The sequence below is a fragment of the Rhipicephalus sanguineus genome, chromosome 6 (genome assembly GCF_013339695.2).
Source record: "Rhipicephalus sanguineus isolate Rsan-2018 chromosome 6, BIME_Rsan_1.4, whole genome shotgun sequence".
In the NCBI taxonomy this organism is placed as follows: domain Eukaryota; kingdom Metazoa; phylum Arthropoda; class Arachnida; order Ixodida; family Ixodidae; genus Rhipicephalus; species Rhipicephalus sanguineus.
The window spans coordinates 122,783,307-122,802,887 of record NC_051181.1 but is presented as its reverse complement, the minus strand read 5'-3'; the positions used below and the strand labels follow the sequence as shown (position 1 = coordinate 122,802,887).

Sequence of the window (19,581 nt, the reverse complement as noted above, 5' to 3'; positions counted from 1 at the left end):
TGCGTCCTTTTCATTGTTTTTTTCGTGAATTGCAGCGATATGCGGGGCTAATGTGCCTCCCTTTCCCGTGCGTTCGTGTCCCCGCGGTTAGCGCATCGAGCAGACGCCAGCCCTGGAAACGAAATTAATGTTCTGGCGCGTTCGAGCACTCATTATGCTCATTTATTCTACCGCGTCCAAGTAAACGTTAATGCTTCACTGGCTCATGATACCGCCACTCTCGTGCCCGTACAAATGTCTCAACTTTCATGCCCGTCCCGCAGAAACAGGCAGTACACCACAGAGAACGCCGACAAAACGCCCACGGCCGCTACATAAAAAAAAAGTAGCGACCGTGCAACGCCGCTCGCGTGCTCGGGCTGGCTCGGGCACGTCATGCTCACGTGACCATGCATGCGCATGACGTGTTCATGCGTATGTGTAAAGTGAAGAGGGCAGGGAAGGGATTTGGCTTGGTAAGGCTACACGGGGCGTGTGGCAAGGGTTTGAATCTCGCCTCCTCGCGTCATGGTTTCGCGCCGCTACAAATTATTGTTCTTCTCAGCTCGTAGTGAACCGATTTGAAAAATTCTTGCGGCATACTGCTCTTCATTCGGCACACAACAATTTCCAGCGTCTAACTAAAATTTGCTATGTGGCCTGGTGAGGGGCCCTTTAAGAGGTTCTGAAGAGAACGTGATGTTGGGAACTGGATGTGAATGTAATAATAATTTTTGGGGTGTTATGTCCCGAAACCGCGATATAATTAGAGAAGACGCTATGATGGAGGGCTGCGGGAATTTCCACCACCTGGTGCTGTTTAACGTGCACCTAAATCGAAGCCAGGGTTGCCAGGTCGAAAAGACAAAAAATAGTCAATAAATCGGAAAAACTAGCCAGAAAGTAGCCAATTTGAGCCAAGGACACTAAAAGTAACCAAAAGTAGCCACACGTGTGTGAAAACGACTGCGACCTTGTTATTCAAATGACTAAATTCAGTAGCCTTTTGGTGGAAACGTAAAGAAGTACACCAGAAACCCTTAAAAATCATAATTTCTGAGAATAAAGCATAAATTGTTGACTTTAGCAATCATTTCGTGCCGGATGATGAAGTTTCTTACGCTGTTGCAGAAATGACGTCCTCTTCGCGCGCCTTGCGTGACTTTTCTTGAAAGGGCTACAAGTACCACCGACAATGAAAATTAGTGCTGCATAAGTGTTCACAAAGTCAGTTTCCGTAATTGAAGCATAAATTGTACTCACTTCGGCAATCGTTTCTCGCGTGATGACGAAGTTCGAGTAAATAATATTATCGAGTCGCAGTCCGCCCCTAATTCTTGGAAACGACACAAGCAGTTCGTCAGATATCCGATTTCTAATGTCGACAAGTGCATAGCACCTTGGATGCGGAGCGCTTTCGGTTGTCCTGTTCACTTTCAATTAGTTTTAAAGTCGCGTTCAGGAATAGGTGGTCTGCGAAATGAGACGCCATGCAACAGTGTTCTCCCAAGTCCCAGCCACTTATGCATAAGACTTTTCTTTTGTACAATGCGAGCGCCAAATTCAATTTCGGGAGCTTGTAACACGCCTTGATAACCATGTCTTGACACCGCATACTCGAACGCCAGCGGCTGCGACGTCACAAGCTATTGATAATTTGGTTCAAATTGAGGCAACAAGAAACTAGCCAAAAAGTAGCCAAGTAGCCAACACACTTTTCCTGCCGCCACCGGCCTAAAAAAGTAGCCAAATTGGCGCAAAGTAGCCAAACCTGGCAACCCTGATCGAAGCGCACGGGCCTCCAGCGTTTTGCCTCCTTCGAAATGCGGCCGCCGAAGCTGGGATTCGATCAAGTCAAGCACCATAAGCTCCAGACCACTGCGGCTAGTACGTTGTGAGCATGACATTCTGAAAGCCCTGGACAAGTTTTTGCTCGAGACAGAACTCGAATTAGATAGTCTTTGGACATTCAAGGTTTCGTTTCATCATTAGCTTCATCCTTATCATCAACACCTTCTCTCTTTTCCAACCCCTTCCCTCTCCTAACACTGAGTAGCAGGTCAGAAAGTTGATTCAGGCCGACCTCCCAGCTTTTCTCTCATAATAAACCTCTCTTTCTTCAAAATAATTGTCACAGATTCTCACGGCCCACCCATAACTCTGACACATGCAGGATCGCTCGCTGTCGTTCCGACGGCAGCGGAATGCCATCGCGCCGCCACCGTGACCGGGAATCGAACCCAATACCTTCTTTCCCAGCCGCAGCACATGTACACCCGTAGCACTGCACGGTTCTGACGGCAAGACGAGGGCCTAAGTGCAGAGCCCGGTGGTCGGTCGAGCCACCGATGCGGCATCGTCGCGTAGCCGGTGTCGTCGCGCTGTCGACCGAATATGGTTATTAACGACGCCGACCGAGGGGCGGAAGGATGCCGTGAAAAATGGCCGCCCGCCTCTCTCTTCTTCCTTCTTCTTTTTCCTTCCCCTCGTCAGCGTGCCTCAACCCTTGAAGCCAGCGTCCCCCTCTCTCTCTCTCTCTCTCTCTCTCTCTCGGAGTGCTTCTGCGCGCATTCCCGGTCGAAGACACGGATGACGCGCATGCAAGGATGTATTTGGCCGGAAGGGACATGCTCACTAACACCGTTGCCCCTGCCCCCGTATATTTATTTATTTTTTTATTTCTTCACAATACCTACAGCGCCCACGTGGGGCACTAGTGTTGGGGGGAGTATTAGCATTGAAATACAAATACAAATGCATGATAAAATGCAGAATGGTGACGCGTGATTAACACTGACGTGTACATACCAAAGAAAATACAAATGCATAATAAAGCGCCAAAGAGGTGACACGGCATTAACATTGACGTGTATTGACATTCAACAACAACAACAACAACAGTAAAAAAGGAAACAAAGAATCCAAGCACAAATCGCAAGATTGCAAGGAAAAAAAAGGACAAGAAAGGTCAAACGCATGCAGATCGCTAGAAGGAACAAACGAAAGCATAAACAATAACTTTCAAGCGTGCCCAGGCTGCGTTAAAATATAACTTTGAAGCGCAATTGTAAATGTTTCACGGGAAACGAAGACAATTTCTTGAGGTAGTTTGTTCCATAGATGAATTGTTCGGGGAAAAAATGAATATTTAAAAAGGTTAATTCTGGTAGCAAACTCACGTGCTTTTAATGTGTGACCAGTGCGGGGAGATATAAGTATAGGCTCCATTATGTAGTTTTCTTTGTGAATACCCATTAAACCATGAAATATTTTATGAAATAGAGACAAAGTTTGTTACTCTGCGCTTAAAACTTGAGTGCTTGCTGTTGACTTCACGTGATCTGTCTTCTGCTTTGTTTTTGGTGGCTTTTTGCATATTTGTTTTTTTTTTCTTGTATTGCTTTCCCAAATGCTGAATCATCAACCGAAAACTGCAGCTTATTGTGAATGAATTAAATAATAAAAACTCAAGTGTTCTCTTGAATTTCATCTGCTAGAGCTCTATCGAAAAAAAAAATACACGGCGACTCTGCAGTGAATGAGAATTCCTTGATGTAACTAACGCGTGACACGATCAGCATACAGTAGAGAAACTGTAACAGTGGAGGAAAGAAAAAAAGTACTCCCGATGCATCTCACTGAAGTTCCGTCCGGACGGAGTAAGGAAATTTGCAAAATACTGCGAAGGTGCTACGAAATAACTCCGGATAGCCGGAGTGAAAGGACAGCGAAAAATACTCCGAATGTGCCACGCACCCTCTCCGGCCAGCCGGAGTGAAAGAACAGCGAAAAATACTCCGAAGATGCCACGCAAGAACTCCGGCCCGCCGGAGTGTAAGAGCAGCAAAATACACTTTTGAGGCGCCACGCAATAACTCCGGCCAGCCGGAGTAAAAGCTTTACATCGGAAGTCCGGGGTATATAAATAACTCCCAATGGGGGGGGGGGGGGGGGGGGGGGAGGTCGCTAGGAGACAAGCATTTTATTCCCACCTAGGAGTTTTTTTTTTTTTTTTTACAGTGCATGGATGGATGCGCCGGCAATATATTTATAGTGTGTCTTTTTTCTTTTCTTTTTTCTTTCGACGAATGAGAAAGATTAGGGATGTACGTGCATAATAATCCGTGAATAAATGAAGCACGAATTGACGCCTCAGTACTAACCCTTATACTGCCTGGTTGCTACATCACTTTGCACCGCAGGCTGATGCATAGCCTATAATACATATCGCGTTGGTTCCGACGTGTATGTTATAAGCATGCAATGCATTCGTTTTGCTTGCATGGATGAGCCTGCCGACACTGTTGGCTGCTGTCTCAGGATAAAATGCAATGCCCAATGCGAAAACAATTAAAGGACACCGCTGAACGACGGCCCTGAGCCACGACGTACTCGACGTGTTTGTGTGCTTCCTTTGAACACGCGCCAGCGTTGGTTATCTGTTATTTGCGGTGCCTCTGGCGGAACCCCTTCGACAGGAGTGTTGCCGTTCGCGTACGCGGCTTTAAGGCCGAGACAGACGGTACGATTTTCCATGCGATGAGACGTCCGACTCGATGTCCGATGCGACGTCTCACATTTCTTGTTAAACGGGCCCATTCTAAATTAGCGCCTACCTGTCTCTACGTCTGCGTCATGTCCCTTTCTTTTATGTAACGCGCTAATACACGCTACGTTCACGGAATGGTGACCTTTTACAGCATCGGACAGCCACCATTCCCGCTGCCGCACCGCCGCGTTGGCCGTCGCATCGCATGGAAAACCGTACCGTCTGTCTCGTGCCTTAAGCGGGGGTTGGGAAGTTCGGAACCCTTCTAGCACGCCCGCCACAAGGGTTCACCGACGCGATGTGTGTGTATCGGTGATTTACTCTCCGTCTCCGCGCAACTCACAGCGGCGAGCTAGAGCCTTATTGCTGCCGCAACGTGCACGCCATATATACGTGCAGCCGTCTTGAGAAGAGGTATACGCAGGTTTCGAGAGCGTTAAAAAGCTCCTAGACAAAATCTGCGCTGATGGACGGCAGCTCTGTCACCACCAAGGTTTCACATGGTCGCATTGAACACGCGGCAATTAAGAAACGCTGATTTTTTTTAAATAATAATAATTGTCGGGGCTTTACGTCTCAAACCCACGATATGAAGCCTCAGGCAATGTCGACCTCCTGGGGTTATCTAACGTGCACCTAAATCGAAGCACACGGGTCTCTAGAATTTTGCCTCCACCAAAGTGTGGCCGCCGCGGTCAGGATTCGGTCCCGCGACCTTCGGGTCAGCATGCAGTCAAGCACCATGACCCCTATGCGTCTCAGTTACGTCTCATTCTTTACTGAACGAAGTTTCGTTACAACAAAAGGAAGCAAATTCTTTTATTATTATTATTAACTGTTCACACTGAACCACTTTCCACCCTTAAGGGGGTCTTACCATGTCTATAACTAACATTCACAGAATGTTCGTAAATGTATGGTGGGCTTGTAGGCAGCCTTAGAACAGGCAGATATTTTATTCTAAACTCGCCTAATATTCAACGCTTTTTAACTTAGCCATTTATAATTTTCAGGTGGCGCTCCTATCTTATGGGCCACAAGTGTTTTGATAACCCATAACATTCTTAGCTTCTGAAAGATATTTTAGGTAAAATATTAAACATTGCGCAAACGAAAATGCTATTTGGGAAGGCATAGCAACCCTACACCCCCATTCTTTCAAATTCTTATTGGGCAAAATGGTGTTTTGGTTGCTTGAAATCGCTTTAAGGATGCGAATTGGCTTACTGTGTACGTAAGGAGAGGTTGGTGTCAATGTGTTGCTCAGGCTGTTCTCTCCTCTGGCATAATGGTTGTCGTTGCAAAATAGTGAACATGCACAAAACTACACAGATACAAATAGGCACATGGACGAACCCTCACGAACTTAGACCCACTTCGTCAATGCAAAGAAGTGTCCACTCGACAGAAAAGTTCACGAAACACAAATATTCATGCAAACGAAATGTCCACACATGACATAAAATTTAGTCAAGATGTTCCAAGAGTACAGCCTTTTGGGCTAGATGGTTCGGCAGATTTAGTGAAGCCATAGCGCTGAAAATACGGGGGCCAGGGAACAGGACAGGACGTGCGTTACTAACAACTCATATTTATTTCGGACACACGTGGTAGTTATAAAACATGAGGACAGCAAAAAAAAAAATAAAAGAATGTGTCGAACACGCAAGCAAACATAGTCCAGATATGCGATTTCCTTTGCACTCATAGTAATCGAGGGGGCGGGACATAGTTGGCTTGCAATCAGACTGGCCTCGACTATCTTCCGTGTATCCTTATCAATGTTCCTATACAAAACTACACATTCATTAAGCAGGGGTAGACATCCGCAGTCGTTGCAATGCACTGAAACGTGTCCGTCGCGCTAATAGCTGAACTTCTGCTTGTCAGTCCATTACTAGGGCATGCTTGCAATTTGTCTTTTAAGTACTGCACCACAACTGCAACAGTTATGTTTTGTGCGTGCATGTGTGTGCGTATGTGTGTGCGTGTGTGTGTGCGTGTGCGTGTTGTTTGCACATCTAGGAGGCGCAGACGACTCCTTTCTTCCGACATGCATGAAAAACCAAAGGCGAAGTAAGCAGGAAGCCCTACTGAATTCCTAGTAAAAGCAGCTCAGAAAGATTTTTATTCGAACATTTCACAAACTCTCACAATCACAAATCCAGTGTCATAACTGAAATTCCGCATGCGAACGCTATATCAGGTCAGGCAGCTCTCAGAGTCCTGCGCTGCGCGCTCTTTTGGATAGCGTTGTATATGTAAGATGTTGACCGTGCACATCAGAGGGCTAATCGCAGTGGGTTTGGGAACGCCCACATGTACAGGCGATATCGCCAAGTTTACTAATAATAATACTAATATCTGGGGTTTAACGTCCCAAAACCACCATATGATTATGAGAGACGCCGTAATGGAGGGCTCCGGAAATTTCGACCGCCTGGGGTTCCTTTAACGTGCACCTAAATCTAAGTACATGGGCATCAAACATTTTCGCCTCCATCGAAAATGCAGCCGCCGCGGCAGGGATTCGATGCCGCGAACTTCGGGTTAACAGTCGAGCGCCATAACCACTAGACCACCATGGCGGGGCGCCAAGTTTACCGAGGACTCGCTCCCGTGCACCTATTCCTGCTATCGGTTGCTCTTTTATCTGTGACAATTAAAGCGGTTGACACACTGACACACATTAAGGTGCGGAACTTCGATAAGCTTTCCGCTTAATTGTATACAAGCGTATGGTTTCAATAAGCGATGTGTACTATCTGCGTGAAATTAAACGCGAACGGCGGCAAGCATTAGCAATGATATAGTGCGCGCCGTCCATGCAGTTATCACTTCTGATAGGCGCCCACGTCGGGGTTGGCAGCACTGCGCGATATATTTTCGCTTGTGTTCCACTTCTGATAGGGTGATAACGGTGGCCGGCGTGGGTGTTCAGAGCGCTTTTGGTCGGTTCAAGTTTATTTTATTTTTATTTTCTTCTTTTGAAATATCAGAACTAGAACAGGAGCAAAGTAATCGCATTAAAGCGGGATGACGCAATGCTGCCAAAGCGGTTGTGCGCTTCTCTCAAGGGTGATTACCGTTGCTAATGCTTGCCCCTGTTCGAGTTTCAATTGACGCCGGCAGTACCTCTGCATTTTTTCCCCGTGGAGCTCACTGTTAAAGCGAACGTAGTTCTACAACGCAGACCATGGTAGTGGACCGTATGTGGACCTTTCCTCGGTTTATACGACGCTTTGGTCTTTTATCACAGGCATGGTGTGGCGCTCGCTCCTGAAAGAATCGGTGCGTTAGGATGGGGATGAATGAGTCATGCATGCTTACATTGTCAAACGGTTTTGCGTTAATTATGAACGTCGTACGAATGACTGACGATAAACAGTTCCGAATTTGTGCATGCTGGCTCTGAATTGTTTTTCTTTTATTTCATTTTCGGCATAATAATCAAGGTAGCGAAAATGTTCGACAATAAAAAGCGCCAGGCCTGCGCGGAAAGCGCAGCACAGTCACAGCGAAAGCTGGAAGAGCGGCATTTCTATAGAGCCCGTTATAAACTCTCTTGCGGCTACTAATACAAGTACACTAGTAACGTACCCACTACGCCACAAATAGATTTTTGTGAAGTTCAGAAGCACCCACCACGACATTATTAGTCATTCCGCGGAGAACCGTGGTACCCGCTAAACACCTTTAAGGCATTATCCGCACTTTGTTGATTCTGTGGCTGATGACGATGAAGAATTATGGCAGAGCCCTTTGTAATGGGTTGGAAGTATTCAGCAACCCACTCGTTGCGCAATTCGCATTTTGTGACGCCTGGTTACAGAATTCGCGTTGTGTGACGCTTGGTTGTTATATTACTCTTCTACCACACTACATTACACATGTTAATGTGGTTCCTTCCCGACATGAAGCCTGTATAGGGTCTTTTTGCAACGCAGTTTCAAGCACTGGGCTCCCACGTAGAGGGCCCAGGTTCGAACCTCGCTCCATCCCGGATATTTTTTACTACAGCGCATACAAAGAGCGAAAGATGCACAAAACGTGCGCAGGTCCAACGCAAGGAGGCTTCAAGAAAAAACGAAAACGATAGAGGTCGAACGACACATTTATTACATTACACGAGGTAAATTATATACACAAAAATATCGAACATGTCCAATAAACCATAGAGTTTCCTATAAGTACACTAGAGGGAACTCTGGCGCCAGTGTCTATGGGAGCTGCAACGCATGGCGCTTCAGCCAGCATGGGAATGATGGGTAGTGCACGGATTTCTCTAAACGTCGTTATTCCGGCTCCGTGTGGCCTGCATCCGCTTTGTCGCAAGACGGAGTTCAGTAAACGTTCAGCAGTTCCACTTCACCACCTTGATCTTTTCGGGCACACTAATTCATATGTGGTCACAAAGTTCACAACGACCTATTTATTTATCCGAAACAAAAGCCAAAACACAACAATAAGCAAACCCGCAAGTACGTTCGAAGCCGCAAGCACGAAGATTAGGCAAATCCGTGTACTACCCATCATTCTCACGGTGGCTGAACGATTGCAGCGGCAGAGTTCCCTCTAGTTAATCTTGAGAAACTATGTAATAAACGCAGGTGACCGGGTGCGTATCACAACGGGGCAATGACGTCACGCAAGCGACGCTAAAAAGTCATTCAGTACCGCGCAAATGGCGAACAATCTATTCTGTATATACAATTTTCGCTCATCGACCCTGCAGAGGCTGGCTCCAGTCGACGAGTGCGAGCGACTGAACGCTGAGATTGCGAAGTTGCGCTTACACGTCGAACGCGTGACGACATCAGTGACGTCACGGTTTCTGCGTGTGAACGACGATGACGGTGTGCCTGAGGCCGACACCTTCGGGCGACGTGGTCGAGGCCTCCGAGAGCAGAGTCCTGCATGCATCGAAGAATGCGCCCCGCATCTCCACAGGCACCCGTTCGACTATCCCGAAGAAAGGCACGTAGCACTCTGCACAACAGCAAGTGGAAGCGTGCGCTTATAATAGAATGGCCATTGACATAAAGGTCAAGCACTAGCGTACGTTCACTCCAATTAGTCTATGAAATTGCGACACTGAAACCGCACGTATTGCGACACTCATTGGCCATATTATTGAGGAAGGTTAACAACTCGCGTGTCTCTATTGTATCCGAGATCATACCTTTGCGTCCAAAAATGTGTAAAATGAGACTGGAATGTGTCGCGCCGTGAAATAGATGACGAAAGAGTGGTGTCTGTTAGCAGTACGAAGGAGCTGGACCATATAGAAAGAACCAAAGGTAAATGACTTTCTTTTACACAAGACGTTCGATTTAGTTCAACATACGTTAAAGAAAAGGAGGAACCTGCCAGTGTTATGGCACAAATGTCTTTACAAGCTTCTTTAAGAAACCTGTAGTGTACAGCGGTTCTACTGACCGATATCAAATTTTGCGGTAGTCCTCCAGTGTCCAGTCGTGAGCAATATGAAGGGAACACTAAATTCGTGTATAATCAGCGATCACTTGTAATGTACCTGGGTACCATAATATTATGATTTGAAGTCTATTTTACCCCTAAATATTTTTGTACTAAAATACACTTTCTGAAAATCATACTATTATTAAGATTGGTTAGGGAGAGTTCTAGAAAGCTGAAGAAAAAAAATCACGAACATTGAAGATTTTCGTAGTTTTTGAAGTTACGTAGCTGGTAGTGAAACGCAAAAATTTCGGAATTAATCAATAGGACAATTGAACAGAACCTCTGCGATAGCGCAAGCGTGGTTTTGAAGCTCAACACACAAAATAGATTTTATACACATTTTTCTATTAGGCACAGTTTAACAAATACAAGCGGACTTCGAGGGGGCGCCATGATCGTCAAAAATTTTTGTGAGCAAAAATGTTTTGCCACAATATTCTATGTGGCACAAGAAAAAGGCACATATTTTATTAGCAAAATCTGCGATGTGCGAGCGCCACGTCTGGGACACTTGGCATGGAATGACCCACCTATATGAACGTGACGTATTGAATCGCAGGAGATTTCTTTCCGCTAGAGCATTTGGTGTTTTGAACTCTTTTGAGCTTGTTAACCGCGTTTAGCCGCCATGACGTTGAAAAGGTTATTTCGGCGTTCCCTCTCCTATTGTTCACGGCTGTACATGCTGACGAAACTACACGTCACTTCGTGCCAATGAAGGTCTTAAAGTCATGTTCATACAGCCATGGACAATTTGAATAATAACACGTTAAGGTCAGTGAAGGCACATTCCTTTGTTCTTGTTCCCGCCAGTAAGCTTAATATCAGCAGGATTTCGATTTGCACGCTTTCTTTCAGGCCCTCAACCATCTTTGGCAACCACACATGTAGCGGTCATAGATGGCATTAAGGAAATCTATATCCAGCCAAAAACGGACGAACAGTAGGAATGGTCAATACGTCAGGAAAGCGGCTGATGTCCTAGATACAAGAATATCAAAGATTGCTTTTTCGAACTATCACCCGTGAAACCTATTCTAGATTTCAATGTCTTGTTTGGGTATCATTTGTCCATGGCTGCATATCTGAACTCGCAGATTTATTGACAGAGTTCGTGACGCGAAAATTAAAAGGGGCTTGCTAGAACATACGCGCAATACGTATACTTGGGTGACATACTGGAGCACACGTTGTCAACACAAAACAGGGCGAAAAGAAAGTTACTTCGTAGCCGACAGATGGCTGGCATTGGAGCCACTGAAACAGCCATGTTGAAGTAATGCACGGTGAGACTCAATATTTGTGACGTTGCGTCAATGTTATTGGTGCATCACATTGAGATTGTTTTGTTATTAACGCACAGAGGCCAATAACGTTGCGGCCGCATCGTTATCATAGCAAAGCAGGTTCACCGCAGCGTGACTACACTGCCTTTACATCATCAAAGTCGCCATGTTGGAGTACCAGCACGTTATGAAGCTGCGCCGTAACATCATGTGCAAGCTATCTATTGATATCTTTCACATGACGTCATGGACGTAGGCTCTTAACGTACTGGTACGTGATGGCGGCTTTGATGACGTCAAGGCAGCATTATCACGGGGCGCTTTAACTCATTCAAAGTGATAGCTACGCCACCAGAACGTTATTGATATCTGTGCCGGAATATCGAAAGAACCTGCATACGATGTAGTGATAACATTAACCCGACGTCACAAACGTCGCGTCCCTGCATGTTGGTATACTCCAAAATGGCGGTTTCAATTACGTTAGGGCGAGCCATCTCTATACGCGAGGCCTTTGCAGATACACCACAACTTTCGAATCCCATTTGGCTTTTGTCGGACGAACGCTTACCGAGCCAGCTGTCCACGTCGGGCATCGTCCAGATGCTGTCGTACATCCGGCAAGACACGAGCTTCATCCCAGAAGCGGCGATCTCCTGCTGCTCTTCTTTCGCTACCATCTCCAGTATGGGTTCGCTGTAGCAGAAGCGTTGGGAAAGCAACGTCTTCGGATTCTGTGAAGAAACGTACGAACAATAAAAACGCATTAAGTACGAAAAATTAAGTGACGACCGTTTGCGTAATTGTAAAGTTGGCTTTTCTTTGAAGAAGACAGACACATCGGGGATAGGGAGGGCGGTTCGCCGATAAACAAGCTTCTGGTTTGCTACCCTACGTGATGGGAAGGGAAAGAATAGCGGAAAGAAAGCAGGCGTGCAAAAATATAGGGGAGGCGAGGAACGGTACAATCACGGTCTCTTTAAGTAGTCCACTTGCGCGCAATACAATTTCGATAGGGTCCTGATCAACTGCTAGTGTGACCACTTAGTGACAGCGGTGTCATTGATGTGGTTTATCAGCAAGCGAGCTTGCGGATGCGCAGTCACTTTTGCAGGCAGTTTGTATACGAGAACAGTTGGTGCTTAGGACTGTCAAAAAAAAAAAAGAGAAAAATTTAAAGGTTTTGACTGCATCGCGTTCTAAAGAAAAACTGGAGGGTGCGACGACAGCTTTGGAAAGGTTAATGAACTTTTATAGAACCACAGTGGGCATATGTGCCAAATGGAAAAGAATATCGTGAAATACGTGACGTCATACGGATGTACCTGCCGGGTGTCTTGTAGCTAAATTCACGACATGAAATTTCGCTCTGTATTTGCTTTTCTAATCACTCTCTTGCCACCGAATCAATGAAAGAGTTCCACTGAAAGCACAGCTAACAAACTACTGTCATGGATGATATACTTCGTGTATATGAGCGGAACTAGTGTTAGCGTCCTTTTACACTATGGCATCACTGTAACCGACCAGCCCAAATGCCTGCTTTAATATAAGCAACCATTTTCGACCACCGCGACCGTCAGTACGCGTTTGTATGTGAAAGCTACTCACAGGCAGGAGGTGCCTCCACTTATTGGAGTTGTACAGCCTGTACCACACGTCAGTGATCACCGATCCCGCGAACGACACCGTGAGGCACTCTCCGCCCTCCTTCAAGCACGAGTGCACGTTGCGGTACGCCCGCGCCAGGTCTCGCACGTAGTGGAAAGTCATGAACGAGTACACCCGGTCGAACAGTCCGTACGCCTCCACGATGCGATTGGCGCCGTCCACCTCGTCGCGGGCGTCGCAGTCGACGTCCAAGACGTCGTATACGAGGTCCGGTTGTCGGAAGCGCGAGCTGGCGTAGTCCACCATGGCCGCAGACTTGTCGGTGGCCACCAGGCGTCGGCAGGGACGCAGTCGAGGCAGGAGGACTTCCGTCGTGAAGTTGCCCGGTCCGCATCCGACTTCCAGGTACTGGAAGTCTCCCGTCGCCGGCCGCCTGAACCGGGTGCTCTCCAGGGCCTTGAGGTTGTCCTGGTAGTTGTGCGTCTTAAGCCACAGAAAGGACTTGGGATCGCGTTCTTCGCTTTCGATACCCCTGCTGGCTTGCGGTGATGATGGTGCTACGGCCTGCAGCATAGCCCTGTGCCTCGTGAATCGAGTCGTTCGTATGAGGCAGTTCATAGCTGTAGCGTCTTCCAAGAGTCAGCGACGGCGAAATGCGAGAGAAGCGCGAAGTGTTTTCCTAACGCTACCGTGACCGAGGTACATATATAAAGAGTATCAACGCACCACGTGGCCGTTTCATACGGGGTCATTCACTCGCTATCAGGTGGCCTCCATCCTTATCCACGATAGCGAGTTTTCGCGCTGATTTCGAGCCAACTCGGCTCTTCCTATTCGTCGATTCAGCGAGCGGAGATAGCAGCTGTTTTTTGTTGTAGCTATTCTGTACGACTAATCGTCGTGCAACGCTGCCACTCCTCGGCAATACGCGTTTACCTACACTCTTAAATAAAAGGTTGTAGTACTTACTTACTTCGGTTTACTAAGCAGTCACATATGTTATTACCCTGTTAGTAAGTGCGGTTAGTAACGGGGAGGTTAGTAACCGTTACTACCCTCGCCGTTACAAACGCACTTAGTAGCGGTTACTACCCTTCTCGCTCCTAACTAGTAAAATATAGGTTGTAACGGTTACTACCCCAAAGAAAGTAGTTACCGTGATCCTTTAGCCTCATAGGTCACTTGCTTTTGTAACAGTCAAACTCGTGAGCATCAACATTACGATATATCATTAAGTAATTATGCACAGAATGTCATACACAACAACAAGGCTACGAGACACTTACAATTCAGAAGCGGTTCCACGAGTATTTATAGCCCTACCTCTGGGGTAAGCAGCTGGTGCCGGTGAGCAGCTAAGCTTCAGGATGAATAGTTTAAGTTATGCGCCTATATTTATATATAGTACAATTTTGTTGGGTGCGCGAGGTAACGTAGCGTAGAACGTTTAATCAAGCATATTAAGACAAACAATATGTAATATCTATTTTGCGTAATATTGCCTCAACGTGGCCTAATATACAAGACCCAAAACGGGGTACTAAGCTTAATAATATCGCCTCAATGAACTTGAATGTATCCCCGTGGTAGTAAATGGGTTGCAAAAAACTCGTAATAATAACTTCTAGAATTCGTTTAATAAGTTCGTTTGACAGGTGCAGGGCAAAAGTTAGTAACGGTACGCAAGGGTAGTAACCATTGCAACTTTTAAGTGTCTGAACGTAGGTAGTAAACAGGCAGCAAAAAGTTAGTAATGGCCCAAGAAAGCTAGTAAGAGCTACTGTAACGAACTTTTTGCTCGTGGTTACAAGCTTTTTACCAACTTTTTTTAAAGAGTGTATACGCTACTCTCACTAAATGCTGTGAGTGCACTCTGCAGGGCAGGAATCCGCAGATAATGAGAAGATTATGTAGTAATCAGAGTATTGGTCAGTTGTGGCCCGACAACAGGCGCTCTGGTGCATGTTGTTGGTCAAAGGTTTTCTGCAGACATGACGAAAATCACAGGTTTCATCGTCTGAGAAGCAATAAGGATAAAAGAACTTTCAGCATTTGATGAGTGTGCACATTTAAATCTTTATTAGGTGATCATTGCGTCATGCTGTAGGTCCACCCTTAATAGATGAAATCGCCCTCAGAAGGAGTGGCGATTTTGGCACACTTGGGAGCCCACAAAAGTGCTCGAGAAGAGCTAGTGTATTCTTATTGTAATCAGAATACTTAATGTCCAGTATACAGAACAGCTCCATTACAGCTGTCATGCCGGCTATCACGTCGATGACGTCAATCTTGAAAGATTGACGTTCGCCCAAAATCAGAAGGCGAACGTCGTAACCAGAGGAACAAATGAACGATCAATGCGACTGTATAATTTTGGGCGACATGCGTTTTGATTTAAATATAAATTCCTGTATAAATGTTGGTCGTACAAATTATATAGAATGGAATAGAAGACGTTGATAAGGCACGAGTGGATAAATTGCAAAAAGTTATTCAAACATTTCAATCTGCGAACAAATGCATTTTTTACCAGCACTCAGACGTGTTACAAGTAGTAGATTTTGTTACTAACTTGAGTTAGTAACCTGGCCACCATAGGTAGTAACAACATGCCTGCTACTTTCGAGTTAGTAAATAGTAACTGCCTCAAAACGTTAGTAACAGTGGCTGTTACTAACATTTTCCGACCAGTTACTACCTTTCTACAAACTTTTTTTTAAGAGTGTACGCGTGATACTGTGACGTACACGTGTCAGACCTGTTCCGTGAACTTTTCTTTGTTTTCTCGAACGTCGGTAGCCTGCGGGAGACACTTATCAAGTGATGACAGAAATGGATTGAATATAAGGCATGCATCGATCGGCGCAGAAAAATGAGGCACCGGAAGAAAGACAAAGCGTTCACTTACATTTGCATTTTATTGTCGCCGCTAACAATGATAACGAAAAACTTCGGCAGATCCCACGTGTTGTGGGAATCGGTTTCATGCGAAGCAGTCGGCGAGTAGTTCTACGCTGCACTTTTTGCCTTTGAACCGAGCGTTACGAGGTGGATCGACGTGTTTTTGTAAGTGTGGTAGTTGGGTGCACATCGTGGGCTTACCAGGCACGTCGAAAACACTGGCGTTAAAAGGGTAACTCGCGCTCTGACGTTCTAACGTCAGCACTCGCGTTAGAGCACATACGTCAGTATTATCGAAACGAAGTGCGCGTTAAAGCGCGATGATGTGAATATCGTACGTAACTTCCGTTAGCGTATTCCTCCGTGGTGGAGCAACGCTTGAATATAGCTTGCTGGATCATAGGATTATAAATGTGGTGTTTAATAGACTGCTATGAAAGCGGAGCCAGCACTGGAACTACAGACGTTAACCTGACATGACGCCTGTATCATAGGAGTACATATGCAGTGTGTATTGCTTTGTTATAAAATTTCATAGCCAGCACCACAACCACAACTGACGTTGCACCAACATTACGCCTGCATAGGCTGTTTTTCTAGAGCAGTTTCTAGACCTAGCGTGGCTCTGTGCTAAAATACCTGACTGTCACGTAGAATGATTGGGTTCGATTCCTGCTGGGATCCTGATTTTCATGCTTTGCGTTTGTCGGGTCAACGCTGCCGATGCCGGTTTTGCTTAACGCTCTCGCATTTAAATTGCCGATGCGTGTAGTCGCCGTTCTTTCGCATATATAAACTGTCAATCACCTGTGGCTCATACCCGTATATAGCGGCCTGTGGTAAAAGGGTATGTGCCACACGTGTCTAGAGGAAAGGGTTTGACGACGTACGCGACATGATTTTCACGTTATTCATGTCATGATCTACCCTCTACCCTCCTCCTTTCCTTCCTCCTCACCCTCGCTTCCATAAGCTTAAACAGCTCCCTGTTAGTGTATATATATATATATATATATATATATATATATATATATATATATATATATATATATATATATATATATATATATATATATATTGTGGCGAAGCAATTCGTACTGTTTAACGGTACCGTTGCCCAGCGGCTCCTAGTGGGTCGTCCTCCTATAAACGCCGCTCGCTCTCGGAGCCCGTGCTCTTGCCCTGACTATCGCCATAGCGAATTGTCGCCGAGTCTCGTCCAATAAACCGCTTAACAAATTGGTGGAGGTTTAGGTCCTCCATTGCTGACGACCTCACATCGGTCCAGCGTTCCCAACTTCTGTGCCTGCTGGAAGAATTTCGTTCTTCTTTCGATGTCGGGCAAACTTCTCTCGGCCGCACTTCCGCTGTTACGCATCGCATCGACACCGGCGCCCAACCACCACTGCGGCAACGTCCATATCGCGTGTCTCCCGCAGAACGGCGGGTCATTAATGAGCAAGTCGACGATATGCTTCGACGCGACGTTATTCGGCCCTCGGACAGCCCATGGGCGTCTCCCGTTGTTCTCGTTGCGAAGAAGGACGGTTCCGTGCGGTTCTGTGTGGACTACCGACGGCTCAACAAGATCACTCGCAAGGATGTTTATCCGCTGCCGCGAATCGACGACGCAATTGACAGCCTGCAAGGAGCCGAATTCTTTTCGTCTCTTGATTTGCGCTCGGGGTACTGGCAAGTACCCATGGCGGATGACGCTCGACCGAAGACAGCCTTTGTCACTCCCGACGGCTTGTACGAGTTCAACGTCATGCCGTTTGGTCTGTGCAATGCGCCCGCGACCTTCGAGCGCATGATGGACACCGTTCTGCGCAACTTGAAATGGCACACGTGCTTGTGTTACCTGGACGACGTCGTCGTTTTCGCTCCGGACTTCTCCACGCATCTTCAACGTCTGCGGCATGTTTTGACGCGTTTGACCAACGCCGGCCTCCTACTGAACCTGAAGAAGTGCCGATTTGCAGCACGGCAGCTGACAATCCTCGGCTACGTCGTGTCCAAGGACGGAATCCTTCCCGATCCGGCCAAGCTTCGGGCCGTGGCCGAATTTCCCAAACCTACGTCCGTAAAAGAACTGCGCAGTTTCGTAGGACTGTGTTCGTACTTTCGACGCTTCATACGAAACTTTGCCACCATCATATCGCCGCTGACGAAGCTCCTTGGAAGTAACGGACCCCTAGATTCGTGGTCGTCCGAGTGTGACTACGCGTTCGCAAAGCTCCGTCGTTTGTTGACGTCTCCTCCCATACTCCGCCACTACGATCCTACGGCCCCAACGGAGGTACACACGGACGCCAGCGGTGTAGGCCTCGGCGCTGTCCTTGCGCAGCGCAAACCAGGGTTCCCCGAATACGTCGTGGCATACGCAAGCCGTACGCTTACCAGAGCCGAGACCAATTACTCAGTCACGGAAAAAGAGTGCCTGGCGATCATATGGGCCCTTACAAAGTTTCGACCTTATTTGTATGGTCGCCCATTTGATGTCGTCACCGACCATCATGCACTATGCTGGCTGTCGTCATTGAAGGACCCCTCAGGCCGTCTCGCGCGCTGGGCACTTCGCCTGCAGGACTACGACATCCGCGTGCTGTACCGCAACGGACGCCAGCATGCTGACGCCGACGCCCTCTCGCGCTCCCCCTTGCCTGACGACAATGCCCCCTGCTCAGTACCTCACATGGCTGTTGCTTCAATCAACGTTCACACCATCGCTACCGAACAGCGCAAGGATAAATGGATCACGTCGCTGATCGACTTGCTCACTGATCCGTCGGCAACACCATCCACTCGCGCGTTGCGTCGTCAAGCCCACCATTTCGCCATTCGTGACGACCTCCTGCACCGACGGAATTACAACGCCGACGGCCGCCAGTGGCTACTAGTGATACCCCGCAGTCTGCGTTCTCAAATATGCGAAGACTTCCACTCTGACCCGCAATGCGCGCACTCTGGGGTATTCAAAACTTACCACCGCATTCGACAACGATACTTCTGGCGTGGGATGTACCGCTACGTGCAGAAGTTCGTTCGCTCCTGCCTCGATTGCCAACGCCGAAAACCTGCAACGCACGTGTCGCCAGCAGGTCTACAACCATTACCTTGCCCTAACCGTCCGTTTGGGCGCGTGGGCATCGATTTGTATGGACCACTTCCTCTGACTTCGGCTGGTAACCGCTGGGCCATCGTCGCTGTTGACCATCTAACGCGATACGCCGAAACCGCCGCCCTCCCAGCGGCTACAGCGCGCGATGTTGCCTCCTTCCTACTACACAGATTCATACTGCGTCACGGTCCACCCCAAGACCTTCTCAGCGATCGAGGCCGTGTCTTCTTATCAGAAGTCGTGGAAGCCATTCTGAAAGAGTGCCATGCTGTTCACCGCAAAACTACTGCTTACCACCCGCAGACGAATGGCCTAACCGAACGCTTTAACCGCACGCTCGGCGACATGCTGTCAATGTACGTCGCCGCCGATCACACCAATTGGGATGCCATTCTGCCCTTCGTCACCTACGCCTATAATACCGCCCCTCAGAGCACTACCGGTTTTTCACCCTTCTTCTTACTGTACGGAAGGCACCCGTCGCACACCATCGACACGATACTTCCATACAAGCCGGATCCATCTGAGTGTGCGCCTATTTCTGACACAGCCAGGCTTGCTGAAGAGTGTCGCGAGCTTGCCAAGACATTTACGACGCAGGAACAAGAGCTGCAGAAGAGCATTCGCGGTGGCACCACCACTTCTGAGCC

The 19,581-nt window shown here is 47.3% G+C and overlaps 2 protein-coding genes across 2 annotated transcripts; both read right to left on the bottom strand.

The window, feature by feature from the left end:
- Nucleotides 1-9,287: 9,287 nt before the first annotated feature.
- Nucleotides 9,288-12,027, bottom strand: LOC119396312 (uncharacterized). The gene is made up of 2 exons (XM_037663469.2): nucleotides 11,870-12,027; nucleotides 9,288-9,517 (listed from the first exon to the last, which is right to left on the bottom strand). Exons 1-2 carry the CDS (start codon nucleotides 11,976-11,978, stop codon nucleotides 9,354-9,356), a joined length of 273 nt encoding a protein of 90 aa, XP_037519397.2. The 5' UTR covers nucleotides 11,979-12,027; the 3' UTR covers nucleotides 9,288-9,353.
- A 413-nt stretch (nucleotides 12,028-12,440) lies between these two features.
- Nucleotides 12,441-13,527, bottom strand: LOC125758879 (juvenile hormone acid O-methyltransferase-like). Its single transcript, XM_049416589.1, has 2 exons — nucleotides 12,910-13,527; nucleotides 12,441-12,446 (listed from the first exon to the last, which is right to left on the bottom strand). Exons 1-2 carry the CDS (start codon nucleotides 13,525-13,527, stop codon nucleotides 12,441-12,443), a joined length of 624 nt encoding a protein of 207 aa, XP_049272546.1.
- Between the last annotated feature and the right edge of the window lie 6,054 nt (nucleotides 13,528-19,581).

Bases quoted from the DNA above. Each gene is read 5' to 3' on its own strand.
- LOC119396312 (XM_037663469.2), bottom strand. From the start codon at position 11,978: ATGGTAGCGAAAGAAGAGCAGCAGGAGATCGCCGCTTCTGGGATGAAG. The intron at 9,518-11,869 runs GTAAGCGTTCGT...GCTGTTGTGCAG, and splicing joins CGACGTGGACAGCTGGCTCG to AGTGCTACGTGCCTTTCTTC.
- LOC125758879 (XM_049416589.1), bottom strand. From the start codon at position 13,527: ATGAACTGCCTCATACGAACGACTCGATTCACGAGGCACAGGGCTATG.